This window comes from Erpetoichthys calabaricus, chromosome 4, assembly GCF_900747795.2.
Source record: "Erpetoichthys calabaricus chromosome 4, fErpCal1.3, whole genome shotgun sequence".
NCBI classification, from domain to species: Eukaryota; Metazoa; Chordata; class Cladistia; order Polypteriformes; family Polypteridae; genus Erpetoichthys; species Erpetoichthys calabaricus.
The window spans coordinates 37,529,457-37,552,298 of record NC_041397.2 but is presented as its reverse complement, the minus strand read 5'-3'; the positions used below and the strand labels follow the sequence as shown (position 1 = coordinate 37,552,298).

Genomic DNA, 22,842 nt, shown 5'->3' with positions numbered 1-22,842 from the left:
ATATTAAAGGCCAAAACAGCTGACACTTGGCTCCATAAGACAGAAGTCTTCTATCTTGTGAGAAAATTAATCTTTGCAAATATACTTTATAATGTTATTAACTTTACAGCTGTCAATGTTTTGGTTCATTAGCCTAAAATTATTGTGCGTCACCTCTGTCCTCTAAATTCTTGAGTGATTTAAATCATGTAGATGTGGTTCTGTGAGCAATTGTGCAAGATTAAAGCTCACATTAAATTGACTGGTAGCTTCCAGATTGTGAATATTTGAATGTTTACTGATTACACAGTCATACTCATATACAGTAATTGTTACCGAAAGTTTTTTTTTTTTTTGCACAGAAAGTTAAATTTCCTGATCTTGTTAAATCAAAATGATCATACAAATGATGCTCTTAAAGATGGGAAAAAAAGAAAACCTTTGTCACTAAAGTAAGTGTTCTGCTGTAGAATATCATTTGGGATGCATAGTTTGTCTGTAATTTTTGAAGATAGTGTCTTGACCAACTCTACCATATTTTCTGGGGAGACTACATTTTCATGACAACCCCATTGCTCTTTGATCTGCCATCCAAGTATGACTTGTGTTAAACATCAAGCTCTTCCTTGCGACAATATGTAAAGTAATTGCCTTGAAAACTGCGTGGATTTGGAACAACATTTTCACTTTTGGCTAGGGAAGCAAAAAAGCTACAGCCGGCACTGGCTAGTGAGGTAAGTGGGACTGCTGCTGAAGTTAGCCACACCGAGAAACAAAACACTGGAGGAAAAGGTAACATTGCAAACACACCTTTATTTTAAATTATAAACTTCAAAGATTATGGAACATAGCACACATTAACAAAAATGAAAAAGCAGCCTGTCTTGGTTTGCCCATACAGATGGTTCACTTTTGTGCCTGCCATGGCACCACTTAAATCACTTTCCTTCTTATATTATTCTCTCTTTCTGTCCCTCCCAGATACTGATCTCTAATCATACAAAAGTTGAGACATCATCCAGAACTTTACAGACTTGTATCTCCAACCTTGGGTCACTTCCTGTCACTTTCTGAAGGCACTTGAAGGGTCAGGGTTCACCCTACATCAGCATACATTTGTTCCAGGGACACCAAGCAAGAATTTTTTCTCTGTCTCTATATACTGACACAAAGAACTTTTGCTGCTCTTAAGGGGCTACTTCCCCAAGGTAGCTTCTCAACTGCCTGCTCTGTGAAGGACAACATGTTCATTTCGAAGGCCTGTTGCCCTTCAGTAACCAGAAGGAATTTTGACATCTAATGTTTCTTCCTTAGCTACACACTCCACTGTTTAGCTGAAAGGTTAGACATCTTAGTTCAAACCTTCAAAAAAATAGAGAAAAATTCAATAACTAAATTCAAAATCAGCAGCCTTGCAAAACATAGTAAGAAATGACTAGGTGTACATCTTAGAATTGACCACTGTTGTTCAATAGTTCATGGTTGAGCTTTGTGCTTTACAAGAGAATCTGGGTGTTGCAGTACAGAAATTAAGAGTAATCAAAGATCCTTTTCCTAAAATATTATTTGGGTGATACAAATATAGACTTCTTAAATAGATCTAAATTATTAGTTGAAGTACAACCCAGTTCCTTTGCAACAGAAAAACTGAAAAATAATATTTATAGTCTGACTTTTACTCAGTAAACTTCTGGCATGGAAGAGCAGCTTTGGTGACAGTAAGCATGTGTGCTATGATAGTTTGTAAAGTTATCTACGAGAATTTAGTTCTGTTCTTAATATCCCTGAAAATAACAAAGTCAAACCAGTCAGTAAAGACCTGTTTTGCTAAGACCATAACAAGAACATATAATTCACTTGTGTTACAGGGAAAGAAGGTGACACACTGTGCTGCTGTGTTAATATAAGTATTTCCAACCTCAAAAAAAAAAAATAGAATTTACATTCGTGGATTCTGCCAATGCAGATAAATTTTTTCTATTTGTTTCTTGTCAATATAATCTAAAGAAATTCCTTACAAACATAAAGTTAAAATCTAAACTGTTTGATTCAGAATTTATGAAATATATAAACTCACCTTAGTATATTTTCCTCATCACAAATTCATTTTCTTTCAAGGTATTCACAGCTTAGGTGGCACAGTCTCATAGTTAATTGGGAATCAACTGCATTTGCATATTGGAACAAGAATTGTTTCCTAGAATATATAGTTCAGGTCAGGTCAAGCTGGGGAGCAAGCACTGGTACAGAATATTGTTGCACCCACTGCACAACAAAACAGTTTAGGACCCCAGTTAGCAACCCCAACACGAGACACGCAGCCCAGACCCACCCTCTGGAAATGACTATCTGTCTGCCACAGCCAGATGTTACATGGGCATCCCCTTGGCCTGGTCTAGCAGCTTGGGTCTCAATGCAAGCAGTAACACCCTCAGGGAATCATGCCACATGGCCATAGCGCGGTTAAGGATGCTCCCTCACAATGCAGGTAATGTGCCTCATTCAGGACTCTGTGAGCAACTGCTTGTTCAACACGAAGTCAAACCAGCGGTACCCAAGGATTCTATGAAGAGACACAGTACTGAAGGAGTCCAGTCTTCGTCTCAGGTCACGGTCATCCATGTCTCATAGCCATATAGAAAAACAGGAATCACCAGGACTGTAAAGACTTGGACCTTCATCCTTTTGCACACATATCACACACCCCTTTCCAGCCACCTCATGACCCCCCATGCATTCCCAGTACATCTACTGACTTCATAGAAAGAATCACCAGAGACATGAATATCGCTTCTAAGGTAAGCAAACCTTTCAACGAAGTTGAGACTCTCACCGCAGACAGACACACAGCTGATGACTTTGCCCAAGAAATCATTAAAGGCCTGGATCTTGATTTTTATCCAGGACACTCATAAGCCCAGACACTCAGTCTCTTGAGAGCCCTGATCAGAGCCTCTATTGACTCTGCAAAGTTCGCAGCATCATCAGCAAAGTCAAGATCAGTGAATCTTTCTTCACTATCAGATGTCCCACATCCACTGGACCCCACGACCTTCTCCAATACCCAATCCATACAAGCATTGAAGAGTAAGAGCAAGAATACACCCCTGCTGAACCCCAGTATCAACTGGGAAAAATGCAGAGGCTCTGCTTCCACTCTGAACAGCACTCACAGTACCAGTGTACAGGCCGGCCATGTTATGCAGCAACTTTGGGGGAATGCTGAAAATTCTCAGGATGTCCCAGAGGGCAGCTCGATCAAATGAGTTGAACACTTTACAAACATCGACAAAGGCTGCAAAGAAAGTCTGCTGATATTCACATTGGCACTCGATGAGAACCCTCGGTTTTAGGATGCGGTCAATAGTAGACTTCGTAGGCATAATGCGAGACTGCTCTGGTCGCTGGTAGGTGAGCAAGTGATCATGGATCCAGTTTAAGATGACCCTAGCGAGGACCTTACCGAGCAACAAAAGCAGTGTTATCCCCCTGCAGTTGCTGCAATCCAGGCGATCACCCTTCCCTTTCCAGATAGGGACAACAAGTCCCGTATTCCAGTCAGCTGGGATTATTCCCATCCCCCAAACAGAAGCAAAGATTGCTTACAATACCAAGAGGACATCCTTACCACCAGCTTGGAGAAGTTCACCCTGGATACCACAGATCCCGGCAGCCTTCCCTACCCTCAGCTTGTACAAGTGGAGGATCAGCCTCAGGAACTGTGGACCTAGAGATGTCCAACCTCCTAGCTGGAGGATCAGCTTTAAACAGCTGCTCAAAACTGCCAGCCCAGCGGGTCATAACTGCAGCATCATTCATAAGGACTATTTCATCACCTGCCTTGATTATGACTCTCTGAGAATCAGATTTGGATATGCGTAATGTTTCAATTCCTCTGTAAGCAGGACGTGGGTCACAAGATCATAGATGGTGTGTCACTTATCTGCCCTCAGAGCCCTTGCAGCCATCCTTCTCAGTTCAAAGTACAGGCTGGAGTTGCCATCAAGCTGCAACTCCTCTCGTTGATATCCAGGGTGTCCTGCAAGATGAAACACCTCATACTGGGAACACCAGCAACATCAACACAACCTTCAGGGTCTTGTTACGGAAGGTCTCCCACATCACATTAGGATTGGCAGTCACACCCAAGTCTGCAAGTTTCTCACACAAACTGCCTACAAACTCATTAGAAACAGCCTGATATTGGAGTCTGGCCAGGACCAACTTCATTCTCCTAGTATGTATAATGCTATTGGACTTAAGCCGGATCTTCAGAGTAGCAACAAGTCTGTGATGAGAATTCACAAACTGGGTAAATCTGTAGAGCCTGTGGTTCTGTAGGAGCCTCCAGCGTCTGCCCACAAGGATGTGACCAATTTTCTTCAAGGCACAACCAGTATTGGAGTACCAAGTCCAACGATGTGGCTCAGGGCGCTGGAACCAGTATCCAGCGATCCACAGCTCCTGACCTTTTGTAAAGTCAAGGAACATGGAGCGACTTTCACCATGGTCATAAGACCCATGGGGACCGACACAATCCTCACAGCCAGCCCTGTCAGTGCCAGTGGTGGCATTGAAGTCACCCATGACTACAGGAGTGTCACCTCGCGGGCACCCATCAAACACAGAGTGAAGCTGCGAATAGTATGCCTCCCTCACAGAGACATTACTCATCGCGGCTGGAGCATACACTGAGACAACGGACAAGGCACCCAGAGACTGCTTTAACTCTTTTACGGCTTTTTTTGTTTCTTTTCTCCCAGGGCTGAATATTTTTCCAAAAACTAACTTTTTTTAAAAAAAGAACACAAAGCAATGGTTTAACATATCAAATCAACAAAACATATTTATTTTTGATAAATGTTACTGTCTTGAATGTTGTATGAGCCTGCATACTATATGATTTCACATACATATCACATACATGTTACACAGCAAAGTCCTGCAAATTATGATCTCACTCAAAACAGCCAATTTCATGCATTGCCACATTGCACTGCTTACAATATTTGTTGCACTGGTGCCTCCTTTTCAATTGTCTGTTGCTGCACTTTCTCACATATATTGTTAGTGTGTACTGTAGAGAGACAAGTCACCCGTTTGACATCATGCCATGCCACTGCCACGAAGTTTTCCGCCCACATGAAACCCGTATTGTCACCTTTTTTCATCTTCAACCTGTCTGGCTTCAACTGTGAAGGCATGTGTCTCCTGTTCACCCTCACTGTGCCACAAGCTCCAATTCACCTGCTCTGTAGCTTCATGAACAGTTCTGGTCATGTATAAAAATTGTCCATGTACACAACATGACCCAAATGTTCATAGCCCTGAAGCAGCTCCAGCACAACCTGACTTGTCAAGAGACAGTTCTCTCTTTGAAAGAAATACTTTCCTGTATATGTAATTACTTTTAGGCAGAAACCAGTGTTTGCTTCTGCCAGTACAAAATCTTTTATGCCATACTTTGTGGGCTGGTCTGGTATATATTGGTGGAAAAAAAGGCGTCCCTTGTTTTTTATCATAGATTCATCCACAGACAAATCACGGCCAGGCTGATAAAATTGTTTATATGTTGGTTCCACAATGTCAAACAGGGGCTTAACTTTATACATGGGGTTATAGCTTGGCTCACCCCTTGGGATTTGTTTCTTGTTATCACAGAAGTGAATAAAACTTTGCAGGAGCACGTACCTATCATGCGGACATAACCTCTCCAAAGCCACCAGAGGACAAAGCACATTTGGACCAATGCTCACTGAAGTTATATCACCAGCCTAGTCCCATCTCTATTTGTAAAGCCACAAAGCCCTTCATCTTGTCTTTTGTTGTGGGTTTCCATTTTGAAAAACAAGAATGCGGTGCAAGTGCAGCCCATGATTCAAAAAATTGCTCTGCATACCTGTTTGTCTCATCTGACAGTAGTTGAAAAGCAGCATCAGGAAAGAACAGCCTGAAGTAGTCCAGTGGCTGGTAATCTGTCATGTCCAACAGCAAGCAATGCTGTCTTGTGAAGTCCAGTAGCCAGTTTGGTTCCCACAGATCAATGTCTAGGTATTTCTCCCACATGAACCTTGGCCAATCCCAGGTCCACGCACCTCAGAGAGTGCCGCCACTGAAATGTGGTGTTTACGAAGCTTCTTTGACATTAGAGGAAGATGATCATCATGCCAGAGAGACAAGATGTTCCATGTGCCTCCCCAGATGTGCCAGCTCAAATTGGGGCCTGAGTTGTGCTGTGCAGTAGGCCACGCCTCAGCACCAAACCAATCCTGATTTCATTGGGTCTCCAGAGGTTTTTACTTTTCTGGGGATGAGGCTCCTAAGGGTGGCTGAAACAGAGCTACTCCTGTGGAAAGCCAAAAAGAGTCCTGTCTGCCATTTTGGGAGCTGTGTAAAGTTTTCATGATGGCTGGAGTGCAAAATCCTGCCACCAACCCCCAAGGTTTCCTTGCAAGTTGGAGGAACAGTTGCAGAGCAGGATGCAGTTTAACTACATACCCAGGACAGATTTATATATACAGTATACAGATATATATATATATATATATATATATATATATATATATATATATATATATATATATATATATATATATATATATATATATATATATATACAGGTATATAGATAGACATACATATACCTGTATATAGAAAGATAGATAGTTCTGTATAGTTCAATGCTATAAGTGTTTTTAAAATTTTCATTCTCATTTTGTCAACGCCATTCCAGAAGACTACTCCAAATTTTGATATGTTCAGTATGCAAAAATCATTAAGAATGCTAACCCAAAGCAATTAAGATTGAGCCGTTGACATGCTACCTGGTGCACCTTTACCTGTCGCAGTTTGTAATGTGGGGTGCCACCCTCCCAAATATTTTAAAAACTCAGCTTAAATGAATAGGTAATTCAAAATAGTCATGAAATAAATTTGTTTATTTGCAGAATGTGCACAATTTTATTTGCACAAAATTGGCTATGTTTAAATTATGTTTGAATTCCATTATTTCCTGAGTGAAGGGCGCCAGCCAAATTAGAATCTACTGTATGAAAGTCCTTGAACTTTTGGCAAGCAGGTGAACTGAGGCTGCCTTTAAATGGTTCCTTTCAGATTTTTCTAGGGATGCAGCTCTGTGCACCCCAGACACTCCCTCATTTATTGGCAATGAATTAGTGTTGTTTTAGGTTTTTTTAATCTAATATAATTCGACAATCATTGACACATTATTTCATGTTTATCTACATGGTTCACAGTTCACACCCACCAATAACGCAGCTACAGACTTTATGGTAATTGCAACTTCAAGTGGAACTTCAGAAATCAAAGAAAATTTGGTTATTTCTTTAATGAAATGCCCCTTCATAAATCATGATCAAGGACAAGCTTACACGTGGGCTTTTTCCTGCTCTTGTTACGACAAACGGATTAAATAGGATCTATAGTATGGATCAGTGGTGGCTGGTGAAACTGGATGTGGTGTAAGTACTGCCTTTTTTTTTTGCTTTTCTTGTTTGTTGTTTCATAGTGTTGTTACTGAAGTGTGGTAAATCATGACAGGGGTATGAGACCTAAAACACCTTTCGTCATGAAAGTAGCTTCAGTCATCTAGACTAAATTTATACTAATTTTTTTGTCAGGGTTATTATTGCTAAACAGCTAGGTGAAGGGTACAGGATTAGCATTAGAATTCACAACGAAGAGCTGACTCAAAATTGACACATCTTTTCCAGAATAATAGACTGTGTGAAAATTTTCAGAGCATTTGAATTGGCTTTGCATGGTCATGTGATGACAGCGACAGTCCCGATAAGCCTGGGATTTTCAATGAGTTGATGGATTTTGTTGCCTCTCTTGATGGAGTGTTGACAGAACACCTTAAGAATGCCACTCTAATTAATTAAAAAATCTGTTCAAACTGTCATTTGGGTAGCACTGATATCTATGGGTATTTTTAATATTGTCATTGCTCTGTATTTTGTTTTAATATTTCATTTTCATATTCTATATTTTACTGTTCAGCACTTCGTGACTTTTGTCTGCGAGAGGCATTTTAAAAATATTTTTTTTATTTACTTACTTAGAAAAAACAAGTTGCTGTTTACTTTGCCACAAGTACAATAAGTAAACCAAAAAAACTGTCATTTCAATATTGCTAATGGAGCTTGTGTAACTTTTCAGATTTTTAAAGTTTTAAACATGTTGTTTTAAGTGAGATTTGGTTTATATTAACATTAGATTCTGAATAATTAATGACATGTGATATGAAGTAAATATGTTCAAGTTCTCTTGTGACTCCAAAAATATGCACTTTTTATTTACTGGTCCATCTGCTACCCATTGAGTAGCCTAAACTTCAAACTCTTAATCTGTTGCTGTCCTGCAGCCTATCAAACATTGGAGTACATAAAACCTTTCACAGAAACACCATGACTCAGGAAAGCTTAAATTTATTAACCAAGCTGCCAACTGAAAAAAGACTGGTGACTGAAATAACTCAATTTAATCAGAAAGTAATTGAGAAATTTTCAGGCATGAAGAAAAGAAGGGCAAAATTTATGTTGTTAGTGCTACTGGGCAGTGTGTTGACAGCATTACAGTTTGTGTGTTTTTTCTTTTCTATTCTCCTGAGTTATGAAATGCTCCTTCAGTTTGTCCCTGCCCAAATTTTTTTCACCAGCCACCACAGATCCATACTATAGATCCTATTTACACCTCAACCATTTTCTTGCATTGTAACATCCACCCATCGATTTTTCAACCCGCTGAATCCGAACACAGGGTCACGGGGGTCTGCTGGAGCCAATCCCAGCCAACACAGGGCACAAGGCAGGAACAAATCCTGGACAGGGAGCCAACACACTGCAAGACACACACACACACACACACATGCACCAAGCACACATCCATCCATCCATCCATTTACCAACCCGCTGAATCCAAACACAGGGTCACGGGAGTCTGCTGGAGCCAATCCCAGCCAACACAGGGCACAAGGCAGGAACCAATACCAGGCAGGGTGCCAATCCACCGCAGGACACACACAAACACACCCACACACCAAGCACACACTAGGGCCAATTTAGAATCGCCAGTCCACCTAACCTGCATGTCTTTGGACTGTGGGAGAAAACCAGAGCACCCAGAGGAAACCCATGCAAACTCCACGCAGGGAGGACCCGGGAAGCAAACCTGTGTCTCCTAACTGTGAGGCAGCAGCACTACCACTGCGCCACCGTGCCGGCCAAGCATTGTAACACTAGATCAGAATGTTCACATCTAAGCAGTGAACCACTTGAAAAATGTGTACTTTTTCTTCAGGTTCTCCCAGTGTTAGCCCTGTTCCACAAAGAATTATCTGGAAAGCTAGAAACTGGTTACAGATAATATGGGTGAAAATAGACAATATGGGAGATTCATAATCATACTGGCACTCAAAAGGAGAAATTCTTGTACAACTCATATTACTTGAAAATTCAGCAATAGAATGCACTGTGTTCCTGGTAGACTGGAAATCTGTAATATTGCATGGCAGATCTTTCAAAATCCCAATTTACTTTTCCAGTTTGAACATCTGACTGTGGATTATGTTTAAATGACCTTTACTCCAAGTTTTGAACAGAAAGTTGATCAAACCACCATTAGAAATTACAGGCGATAGACAACTAGGTACATTTTTGCAATGAATATGAATATTACAGACCATAAGAAAGTTTTTTTCAGAGGATTAATATTTCTTAAACTTATCAATCATAAATAAAATTGTATTAAATTGTATGAAATCCTTGAAGGGGTGCAAGATCTGTTTTAAAATCTTTCACAATGTGATCCTACCAAGGTTATTATAGTTAATGAAAACTAAAATCAAAACTGAAACTATTATTAAAAAAACATTTTTGTAAACTGAAATAAAATAATTAACAAAACCGAAATGAAAAACTAAAACTAAACGAAACTATTAAAGTAGCTGGAAAGACTAACTGAAATAACATAATAATTTACTAAAATATTTTTAGTTTTCATTTTTGAATGAATATTCTTGCCGTTAGTCTTTAACCCTTGTAAGTTTTAACTCTAAAACAGAAAGTCATCCACCACGAGCCGTCCCCACACATATTCATCCAGTGACTGGTGACAGAGGGTGGCTGTTCACACAGCATTTGCGGAGACAGCAAGCTGAGTGTGGGTGCGTAAAGCATGTGAAATAGAAAGCGATTTGCATGCCTCCTTTCTTTGCGCTTGTTTTATATCAAGATGTAATTCAAACAGCTGAAATCAGAATGTGCTGGTCAACAAAAACTTTACCGTATGGACAGAAAAATTACAAGTTAGTGACGTTTCAGTTTATTTCTCAGGTGACTGCTTTTTGTTGACAGCAATTCACCTGCCACTTCGCACAGGAGAAATCGTTTTTACTTTCTCATATACGAAGTATAGAGTATAGAGAAAGTATAGTAATCATGAAAAAATTCGACCTCAATATTTTGATGAATCTTGACATTATAGACCTCCCAGAGTCCAAAAATACTGTTTTTTGGAATTGCGAGTGTGCGCGCGCATGTGTGTGTGTGTGTGTGTGTGTATAAACATGATAACTCAAAAACGCAACTAGATAGATGGATGAAATTCGGCATGTGGTTGTTACACCACAATTGCAGATCTGTATTAACTTTTGGGTGAAATCCATCACCCGGAAGTGGTACTTTACCTGAACACATATGATTTTTTTTTTTATTTATGCAGCTGCAGAGTCCGATTTATTCAACATTACTTTTATAATAATTGTTCAATATATTATTAACTAGCAAAATACCCACGCTTCGCAGCGGCGAAGTACTGCTTTAAAATTTTAAATAAGAAATTGAGGGAAAATGTACCAATAATTATTTGTTAAGGATCTCTTTGTATACCACGTTGTCAGTTCGCCCCTCTGGTTGTAATATGACCAAGCTGTGCGCTGAGCTTACTCTTGAGCATGCAACGTATAGTTGGCCATGTGAAAAGCAATCTTGCCACAAATCAATGCCAATCTTTTGTAGGGTCTGTCCCTGAGACTTATTAATTGTCATTGTGAAGCAGAGCCTTACTGGAAATTGGAGGTGTTTGAATTGAAATGGGAGATCAGAGGGTATAACGGGGATGCGAGGAATAAAAATTCTCTCCACTGAGCCACCGCCAGTAAAAATAGTTGCCTCAATTAGGTTCTTTTTGCAAGCATGTGACCTGAAGTCTCATGCCATTACAAAGTTTCGGTGGCTTCAAAATTAGATTATGCTCAGGAGTGCCTGGAGGATTCAGAGTGTGGACTGAGCTGCAGGCTATGGACGTATATATGTACATAAGTAGGATTCAGTTAGCATTGGGAACCCGTGTACCAAATTTCTTGAAGATGGGCCCATTAAGTAACAAAGACCGTTGGAAAGTTCAATATGGCGGTCGACAGTGGTGTCATACCACCGAAATAAGTACATACATCGGTTTCGGTTAGCGCAGGGAAGCCGCCTACCAAATTTCGTGAAGATGGGGCCATAAATAAGAAAGTTTAACATAGCGGATGCTGTCGACAGTTACGTGTAGAATTTCGAAATGAAACCTGCTTAACTTTTGTAAGTAAGCTGTAAGGAATGAGCCTGCCAAATTTCAGCCTTCTACCCACACGGGAAGTTGGAGAGTTAGTGATGAGTGAGTCAGTGAGGGTTTTGCCTTTTATTAGTATAGATGTATATGTGTATGTATATATGTGTGTGTATATATATATATATATATATATATATATATATATATATGTACATGTATATGTATATATATATATGTATATGTATATATATATGTATATATATATATATATGTATGTATGTATATATATTTATATGTGTATATATGTATATATATGTATATGTATATATATATGTGTATACATATACATATATATACATATATATACACACATATTCATATATATGTATATATATATATATATACGTATATATATGTATATATATATATATGTATATATATACAGTGGAACCTCGAGATACGATCACCTCTGTATACGAGAAATTCAAAATACGAGGAAAGTATGAGCGAAAATTTCTGATCTAAATGCGAGCATTGGCTCGCGTAACGAGCCACGAGCCAGGCTGTGGGTATAGCTCTCAGCTTAGCGAGGGGGCGTGGTAGCAGTTGCGAGCCGCGATCTGCGGTGTCTGCGTTTCTCACTTAAGTGCACAGGTGGGAAACTGCCCACATCCATGATTGTTCCTGTGGCTGATGGGCTGCAGCTGCCATGTCCTCCCCGCATATATAGAGAAGCGTGAGCCGGTTAAGGGGGAGAAGAAGTGAGAGGAGAAAGAGAGAGAGAGAGAGAGAGAGAGAGAGAGAAGGCAGGCAGGCAGGCAGGAGAGCAGGCTCGCGTGTAGCTGAACAGTGAGCTGAACAGGCGAGCCAAACAGCTGAAGCAGGACGGTGTAGAGAAGGTCAGCTGCATTAAGAGTGTCTCGCCTGTTGCAGAGCCCGCAGGTGAGACGCTAACAGAGAAGAAGCACCGGGGATTGTCGTCTGTTTTTTAAAGACTGCATCCTTTTGACGTTTTAACCTCGTGTTAAAGGATTGTTATTCTTGTGTATTTTAAACCTCCACTTCACAACTGTTTTAAGGATTATTTATTTAAACGTTTATTGAATGCTCTACTGCACTTTGGACACCTGTTTTGATTCTTTTAATAATCAGTTATATTATTTACCAGTGTTATTTATTAAAGGTAGACTACAGTATATATAATTTATCAGTGTTATTTGTTAGGAAAATTGATTTTTATGTTAATATATTTGGGGTGCGGAACGGATTAACTGGATTTCCATTATTTTCAATGGGGAAGTTTGTTTTAGATACAAGAAATTCGCTATACAAGCTCAGTGCTGGAACGAATTAAACTCGTATCTAGAGGTTCCACTGTATCTCTTGAGATCCATTTAATCGCCTTGTTGATTGCATGTCTTCCAAGGTAGTTTCAATACCCATTTCCTGCACGAGTCATCTCCCCTTTTATGAGTGACTGTGTTAGTGGCCGTACTTCGTACAGGTCTTTGAATACTGAATACTTGTAACTGGTGTCGTCTGTCAGCTACTTTCGACAGGGAATGGAAGCAATTGTTGAGTAACAAAAATTATTTATAAGTGATTTCACATTGAAGAAATAGTAAAAACTTGATCACTTGGGTCAATACCTAAAAAAATACACACAGCAAATGCAATTGAGAATACACCAGAATCTGTATGATTTAATTGTTGCTGTGCGTCTTCATAAACTATGGGAGGTTTGTAAGGAAACAAAGCATGAAGGAAACAAAGCTGCTCTTCGGTGAGGCTGAATTTTTTATCAGCGTTTAAACTGTCATAGACATGAATTACAGCACCATCATAACAGGTACACACCCAGTGAGTCACTCGTTCAGTAGCTGCAGAAGGTAATATTTGAATATGTTTTGCACTTTGTGGAATGTGCATTATAGGTATGTCAGGAGTCCACATTAGCAAAACTTCTTGAGGTTGGAAAATTGTACATGCAGCTAAAATTTCGTTGAATTTGCTCATGTGATCTGTTGATAAATAATCATTATTTACCAACTCATTCGTTGCAAAATCTGACAGTGGTAAGTTCACTCCTTCCATAATACTAAACACAAACACTAAGTAGACACTAACACTAAAAAACGGCAACACCGCTGGGAAGAACACTAAATGAGATAAAGTAAAAGTCTACTTTATTATAACTGCTTTATTATAGCAGGTGAGGGGGCGCTGGCGCACGCTTGTTGTTGCCGCTCCTCCCTGTTAACAACACTTTTCTCAAAATTCGCCTTAATTCTGCACTTTCTTACGCTTGTTTTATTTCGTTTATTGTACGTGTAGTTTGTGGGTACAGCTGACTCGAATTGCATGGATTTGGCTTAATATTTACAGATTTTATGGACTCCACTTTACTGGGAACAGCTGAGTCTGTGGATCGTGGGACGAGACCTACGAACATTTCTTTGTACCTGGCGATCTAGCACCTCGGGATGATCTTTCTCCGTGATTATATTCGCTATGCTGATCTGCTCCCATTTCATCTTACAGTACCCTACGACCGGGAACTGATCTGATGTTCATACTAACCTGGTTTATGGCTTATGGCTCCGGGGCGATCACGCCTGAAATTACCAAGCTTTACTGTTTATGGCTGTGTATTGGAACATCCAAATCCTGCTTCCTCCACCTGCTGTGCTTTCTGCTGCTTGCTATCGCCGCTCACCTACGCTACCACACCCGCCTGTCCTACCGGCTCCGTTGTGCTGTGCTGCTTCGACACTGCTATCAGCTAAGTATCACTCACTATTTTAGCACTTTGAGTACTGAGAAAAGTGCTATATAAATGTAATGAATTATTATTATTTATTATTAAACACTAAAGTACAAAAACGAAGTAGAAAGTAACAATAAACCGCAACACCGCCGGGAACACCGGCACACTGCGTCTACTAAACACTAAGAAACACTAAGTAGAAAACACTAAAGGAAAAAATACTATTCAGTAAGTACCGTGTCTACTAAACAGTAAATCAGGTAAAGGAGAAAGGACGGCAAGACCACATCAGTTGCGGAGCTCAGCTCGAAGCGAAATGAAGTGAATGAAATGAGGTGAATGGGAGGGGAGATGATCACGTGACTCCAACACAAACCTTAACTCTCCGTCCCTCCACAAACAAACAAACACAGTCTCTCGGATCCCAACTCTCCTTTATATATATAGATTTGATTTGTTGGTGATGGTTCCTTAATGTACATAATATAAAAATATAATCATTGTCTTGCGGTTTACTCCTCAAATATCCATATCTGAGTATACAAGAAAGTTGAGGGGAGACCACTCTCGATTTTTGAAAATAAAATGATCGAGAGACTGACTAGGTCATCATACAAGATCAGCATATTGTTGCTGACCAATCACTTTTGCTTTAAAAACATCGTTTAACAATGAAGCAATACAAACAAAGGTAGAGAGTCTGACAAGTGATGAAAAACTAGGCATACTAATGGGTTTTTGTATTTATTTTATATTTATTAATTTATCTTTTTAGTTCATATTCACAACTCAAAATACCTGATATTGTGAAAGTAAACCATTAGCAGAATTATATTTTAAAATATTTGTCTGCCTTTTTTCAATGTTTTTTTCTCTCTCTCAAAGTAGATAGTTGAAATATCATATTCTTTTTGTTCTTAACATCAGCCATATCATACATATTGCATACCAGGGAGTTTTCCTGCCATACATTCAAACCTGCTCCTGTAGGCTCCAGGTTTCCTGTGATCCTGCTCTGGATAAACAGGTTTAGATAATGTATATGTTGTCCTTAATCTCAGACGCTGTCTCTGTTGTTTTATGCCTGTCCGTATTCCTATTACCTGCTCTTGCCCTGCTCATTATGGGTTTACAGTTCTTATGGTAGGCTATTCATGACTCACCACCTCTAACCTTCACACTACATGCTTGTTCTTCTTTGTTTCCCTCAATACAGCTACATGGGGTCTGCACACTCATTCAGGTCTAAGAGCCCTGTTCTTCCTAAGCCCCTGTGATTTTCATGAGAAGATATTTTAAAAATTATACAATTGTGTAAAATTATTCATATTCAGTATCTAGTTTTGATTATGCTTGTTTTTATCAGACAAAAAACAAAAGCAGATAGTAAACCAGGCAGTGTAGTAAGCTTCCACTAACATTAAACTCATATCCAAATCTGTTAAGTGTATAGTTCTGTCTGATTGTGACACAAAACTAACTCCATAGGCACTCCATGCCATAATTACTAAAACTGAAACTATTATATATAAAAATAAAATAGAAATGTCTTCGTGAAATAAAAACTAAACTAAAACTAAAAGTACATGATGAAGGAAAACTAAAACTAAACTGAATTTCCAAGTAAGGTCAGAAAAAATATAGAAATAAAAACTAATATAAAAAGGCAAAACTATAATAACCTTGGATCCTACAGAAGGTGACAGAAATTAATGTATGTTTCCAGACCTACAATACTGTATAAGAGTGTAGAGGCACAAAAAATATTTCAAAAGCATTTTTATTAGTTTTTAAGGTAGTTAAATTTTTAACTGCCACAACTGAAGTATGACCCCAAACATAAGCATTTTAGGCACTACTAATTATGCTTTTGGTATTAGGTATCAACACGTGGAGAATTTGTTGTAAATTAATTAAGTTGTAATTCAAAAAGTAATTGGCATTTCTTTCAATATCCCCCACAACTCTTAGAAACTCACAAGTAACATTCAGAAAATGGAATTTGTGGGTTTTTAATGACTACTAAAGAACAAGGTCTAGCAGCAGCTGTTCACATATCTTCCTGTAGAACAGCACGTTACACTTCAGGTTACTGCATTGTTGTGGCAAGTTCAGAATCTTGCATCTACAGACTACTTACTTTATTTTGCAAAGCAAAAAGCTTAGAATGAAATGTTTGGATCTCTGCGTGATTAAACTTATGTTACGAACAACAAGAACTCTCAGATGCTTTTTATTTAGAGAGTGATAGTGACCTCAGTGGTCAAAAGCTTTGTGACTCAGTTTGAATTTTTGTGGTGACTTTGGTTGTCAATTTACTACATCTGACGATCCTTCTGGAACCCACATTAAAAATGAAAACAAGAGCTCTACCACTCTTCTAAAACTGAGTCTGAGAAGACATGTATGAGAATTGTTATTGGTCTTCATAGGATCATTGGCAGAGGGGTAGAGATGGGAATTGTTTTGGTGCAGTAATATGATGGGAAAAAGTGTGAGCTACATCACCAGATAGATGGTGAGTAGCTGTTAATTTGTTGTTTTACTTCTTTTTTTTTAAGAGTTTTTGTTTGTACTCCACACTATAGCTTAGCTCGAAATAGTTTTATGACACTAATGGTTTAACTACTGTAAATAAATGTAGTGCTATAAAGAAACCGCTTACAACTAATCACAGCTTACAACTTAACAACAGAAATAAGGGAATTGAAATTCACATAGCATGTGACTGTTGCCATTACCCAAAGACAGAACATACTGAGAAATCAGAGCCTGGCAGCCACAACACTTTATTAGGACCAAAGAATGGAATCTTTTTATTATAAATTGATCCAAATTTATCACTCTGAACCAGAGACAAGGATCCACCAAAATTAATTCATCCATTAGCAATGAATTCTTCCTCATATCTAATTTCATTTTATGTATTTTGTTTTAATATATAAGCTCAGTATTTAAATTAGTGCAAAATCTCACACTTTACTGTTATTTACTATACTGTTATAGAAAACAAAAACCTTAAGCAACTTTTAACCTTTATACATGAGATGAAGAAAATAATGCTCAAATATATTAAAAGTTAACTTTCCAAAGATAACTCTTTATGTCTATCACTTTATTGTTCCATTTTTTTGTTTTATTAAATTTAATTAAAAGGAAATAACAATCAATTCAATCAGATCAAACTTAACAAACCAAATTTCAGCCCTCACACAAAAGAAGTAGAGGAGAACCAACCAACAAAGCAAATATGTGAGAGCAACAAGGAAGGAAGAGTATTTTCACTGATACAGAAACATGTTCCGAAATATTATTGATTAGGTCCTGCCATATTTAAAAAAAAAAGTTTTCTCCAAATCCTTTGAGAGAGAATTTGATTTTTGTGGCTAGGGATCTGCACAGGCAATCAGCAGGTTGCCAGTTCGAATCCCGAAAATGCCAAAAGAGGCTTTGCTCTGTTGGGCCCTTGAACAAGGCCCTTAACCTGCAATTGCTGAGCGCTTTGAGTAGTGAGAAAAGCGCTATATAGATGCAAAGAATTTGTTTTTCCAGTTTCAAATAGTATAGGACACTCACTGACTTAAAAGTGGTGGGGTGGGATTCTTCCAGCTGAGCAAGATAAGCCTAAGTGCAAGTAAGTGCAAGGCAATTACGGTTTGTTTGTCCTTCTCCACTCTAAGCTCATCTGGGTGCACACCAAACACAGCTATTAATGGGTTAGGAGCAGACCCGGATTTGAATTTTCATCGCCCCTAGGTAATATTCTTCCCTTTTTTATTATATATTACTACAAAAATGAAATTTAAGCGAAATCACATTACTTAAAAAAAAAAAAATTTGTCTAAACTGTGGCGCCCTGAGGCATTGGCCTAGGTTGGCCTCTTTGTAAATCCAGCCCTGGTTAGGAGTGACTGTAACACGAAGGCTGTCTGATAGGCATTCAAATATTTTTGTCTAAAACATGTAGCCCAGTGAGGCTGGAATTAGACTGCAATGTTCACAGGCTGAATCTTGCCCTGGAAACATTTTCGATAGTTTTAATTGAGATAAATGCGCTCGATAGAAGATTTTATGTTGAATAATTGAGTGCTTTGCACATACGAGCTACAGTTCCATTTTTAAGAAAAATAAAGCGGTTACTTTTTAAAAAAGACATTTGAACATGTTTATTCTTGCATCACTCGAAATCCAACCCTGGGGATATACAATTTGAAATGTGTAAATTTAATGTGCTTAGTACTGCTCCTGTGTGATTTCAAACTCTAATGAGGACCTTTAAAGTCTTTAAAATAATAGATGGAGAATGTGTTTGGAGATGGAACTGTGAAAGAAACTTCCCATGCTCAGAGTTCATTAAAGGTATGTTACATTTTCAGTTATAGTTGGAGTGCTGTAATTATTTGTCTTTTACAACATCTATCATTTACTGTGTGAGCAATTTGTTTATAAATTGAGAAGTTTTCACTTTCATAAAACACAGAAAACTAAACCCTGAATTTCACAAAAACCTGGATTGCCTTTTTTCTTGTTACAACTTTTAATTTAATTGTTTGTTTCCAGTGTTAATCAGAACTAGGCTAGAAACTATTTTTTATTTAGGTTACTTTTTCTGCATTATTATGTTTTGAAATTTAACAAGCATTTTTATTTGATTTATTCTATACAGGTTTTTGTACTCTTCAACCACAAGATGTCAACATGGCTTCTCAGGTTTCGGGAGTAACTGATCTAAATGCTACATTTGTGAGACCACTTGGTTTTTACATAAAAGGATTTAATTCATTGCAAAATACTCATTATTATTTTATATTTTTGCTTTTTGTGTATATTGCCACTGTTGTTTCAAACATCATTCTTATGTCACTTATTTTGTTTGTAGATAGTCTTCACACACCAAAGTATATCGCTATATTTACTTTGTCAGTTGTAGACATAAGTTGTAGCACTGCAATAATTCCTAAATGTGCTGATGCATTCCTTATGAATTCAAAATTTATTTCATATGAATCCTGTTTAGCTCAGATGTTTTTTGTACACTATTTTTCTGCAATGGAATCATTTACTCTTGTTGTTCTTGCATATGACCGCTTCATTTCTATATGTTTTCCATTACACTGTCATACAATCAACACAAATACTAGGATGATAATAATTATTGTAATTTCTTGGGCAATTCCCTTTGCGCTTATAATAGTAGGATTTCATTTTATCACACGTCTGTCATTTTGCAAATCCACAGTTATAAATAGTTATTTTTGTGATTATAGGCCAGTGTATATATTGGCGTGCAATGATATTTCTGCAAATATGATTATATCAGGATGTTTTAGTTTTGGGTTTATAGTTATCCCTTTGATTGTTATCATACTTTCATATGCATGCATTATAGTTGCTGTGATGAAGATTGCATCTGCTGAAGGAAAATGGAAAGCATTTAAAACCTGCACTGCTCACTTAATGTTAGTGGCAATATTTTACCTACCTCTGCTTGGAACCTATGTTACTGTAATGTTAACTCAGTTTATAGACATAGATGTCCGAATACTTAACACAACTTTATCGGCCACTCTTCCTCCTCTTCTAAATCCTATTGTATACACTCTAAAAACAGATGAAATGATGGAGCAAATCAGAAAGCTGATTAGAAGGATAAAACATTAGTGGTCAAACAATCAATGAATTTAAATTGTTTAAAATTCAGAAATAATGGCTACCTTTATGAATGTCTCTGACTAATGTTTATTATTATTATCAAAAAATCCTTGTTAATCAGTTTCCATTTATTATATTTATGATGTAAAGAGAGAAAATGTAAAGATTACATTTACATCCTGATGTTACCTAGTTATGTACCCTCTTTTGTTCAAACGTACAAATAAGAAACAATGCAGGGTTAAATGTCTTCGCAGTCGCACGCTCAAATTCATTTTTGGTTTAAGGATGGATGGAGAAACAGTCAAAAATGGTAAAGTGTTGACTTTTACAAATGGCAACCATTTAATCTTTTTCAGCTGTTTTGTAATTTGTGGAACTTCATACCGATTGATAAGATTTTTAATGTTAATCACTTTAAATAATATATAAAAATGTGCCAGCCTTAATAGATACCTTGCTATATAGACAGCCTGTTATTTGAGGGAAAAGTACAAAGTGCTCAGTATTAGAGTTTGTTAAGAAATTTGTTGTTTTCCATTTTTGGTTAAATTGTTGATATAAAAAGTAATGTGTTATTTTCTTTATTAACAAATATTATTCACGCCAACATATAATAAATAAGGCAAAATTAAATATATGACAATCAAACACTGTTGAAAAAATTAAGTGTATTTTTACTGCTATGTTTTTAAAATCTGAAAGTAAAACAGAAAAAACATGGAGGGTCATTTACATTAAAGTAGCGGTTCAGCTTTTACTTATAATGAAATGTGTTTAATACAGTATCTTTTTTTTCTGGAACTTAATGAATATGAGGAAACTATATGCCTGCTTGTTACATTTTGAGTTTAAATTTAAAAAGTGTACTATTGTCAATAAATATATTTATCTATTTCTTGTTTAAAACAAGTATATATTTGTGAGGTTGAATAGAAAACTTACTCGGGCTGGGAAGATTTGTATATCCAGTCGTCCATTTCCTAAACCCATTTCATCCAATTATTGGGTCATGGTAGGCTGGAGTTTATAATGGAACCATCAGGTCTAAAGTAAGTTAAGAATCAGCAATGGAGGAGGTGTCATTTCATCACAAGGCACATTCATGCACACCCCTACACTTCAGATTTCATTTTTTAACCTAACTCATTCTTTTTTAGGAAAACCTGCATGGGGCAGCCTTGGGCAATTTAGGAAGAACATATTTATCATTTCTGCACTAAATTAAAGTTGATTTAGGTAAATTACATTAAAAGCAGTACCACAAAAGGGATTCTATTTAATCAAAATGCTAAATTTTAAATACTGATTGAGTATTAAACATGCTTCTTATTGGCCATCTTCCTTTCAATATTCTCTGTAGGCTGGGGTGACTTCAGGTTACTTGACATAAAATGTGGCTGCACTGTTAATGCGTGTGCATTTTCAGAGGACACTAGGGCTTAATTTGAATTAAAATATTGTTTGTTTAAGCATTTGAATCAAATATTAAATGTACTCTATGGCAAAGTTATCAAATCCAGGAATACATATATACACAAAAAATGTATAGCAGTATTAACGAGAATGATTTAAAATACTAGTGACTAGTAGTGAAAAGACTAGGAAACATAAAAATAATATATCCTAGTTACTGTGTAAAATCAGTCATGACCATGTTACAAGAATTATAATAAGTAAGAGTAAATAAAATACTGTATAATAATTAAGAAGTGATATAGTGATATTTCTACCTCTGGATTCAAATCCTTAGCCCACTTTGTTTATCCTGTATCTGGTCGCATTTTCTACGTTTTGTCCAGGAAATCGAGTTTTCCCACTATAAAAAACATGCAGTTGAGACTGACTCTAAGATAGTCCTGTATACCTGAATATGTGTCTGTGAAACAAATAACAATGACAAGGTAAATCATCCCACTGTATACTTTCTACTTATCATTGAAACCTAATCCAAGAGTAATTGAAGCAAAATAGAAGTGACCTAAAGAATGGGATGGCAGGCAAAACAAAAAACACAAATTCATGAATTCACAACCACTAAGTAAAGTTTCTCTAAAATGCTGTTTCAAAAGCCTGTATGGTTTGATTTTGAAGTGAAAATAATTCACTGTAAAAATAGGAGTGTGTACCATTATTTATTGTTAATGCCTGCAAAAATTGTTTAACTCTTTTAGATCAAGTATTTTTGTATTCTGATAAAAGAATTGTATACAAAATTTATAAGCGTTTTTATGTAACATTATGTGGTGTATAACTGTCTTATTCTTACTAATAAAGAGGTTTTTGAACGGAGAACACCTTTAAAGAGTGTTATAGCTGTAAAAAAATGTTCATTGCACAAATATTCATATTTCAGTTTGGATATTTGTTTTTTTTTGTTTCTTTTGCTGTATGCATCTAAAGTTCCTCTTGAGATTAATAAAGTTTCTCATATTTGATCTAATCTAATCTAATCTGGGGTGGAGTGGTGGCTCTGAGGCTAGGGATCTGCGACAGCAATCAGAAAGTTGCGGGTTTAAATCCCATAAATGTCAGAAGTGATTCCACTCCATTGGGCCTTTGAAGAAGGCCCTTAAACTGCAATTGCTCCATCCTGGGTAGGATGTTAATCTGCATCCAGCCCTGCAAGCAGGTCCTCCAACTAGCCGAGAAAACTTGGGGGTTGGTTGCAGGATTAGCACTCTAGCCACTGTATAAAAAACACACACACTGTTCCACTGTATTCAAACTAGAGGTGCTGAGGTGTCACCCATTGCACGGTTGCACTCAGGTCCTAATTTGGGATCCTAAGGTGGTTTGTTGTGTGGTGGGTACGCCAATGTGCTGTATCAGTGCATGCTCCCAAGCTCTCTTTCTCTCTCTCTCTC

The 22,842-nt window shown here is 37.5% G+C and overlaps 2 protein-coding genes across 2 annotated transcripts in view; both read left to right on the top strand.

Annotated features, from left to right (window-relative positions):
• LOC114650991 (olfactory receptor 6N1-like) overlaps positions 1 to 22,842 on the top strand; it is a 93,308-nt gene that overhangs the window by 28,651 nt on the left and 41,815 nt on the right. The gene's annotated exons all lie outside the window — the stretch shown is intronic.
• LOC114650988 (olfactory receptor 6N1-like) lies at positions 18,994 to 20,006 on the top strand. The gene has a single exon (XM_028800942.2). The coding sequence runs from the start codon at positions 19,022 to 19,024 to the stop codon at positions 19,982 to 19,984; it is 963 nt and encodes a 320-aa protein (XP_028656775.1). The 5' UTR covers positions 18,994 to 19,021; the 3' UTR covers positions 19,985 to 20,006.

Coding starts and splice junctions, on each gene's coding strand:
- LOC114650988 (XM_028800942.2), top strand. CDS start 19,022: ATGGCTTCTCAGGTTTCGGGAGTAACTGATCTAAATGCTACATTTGTG.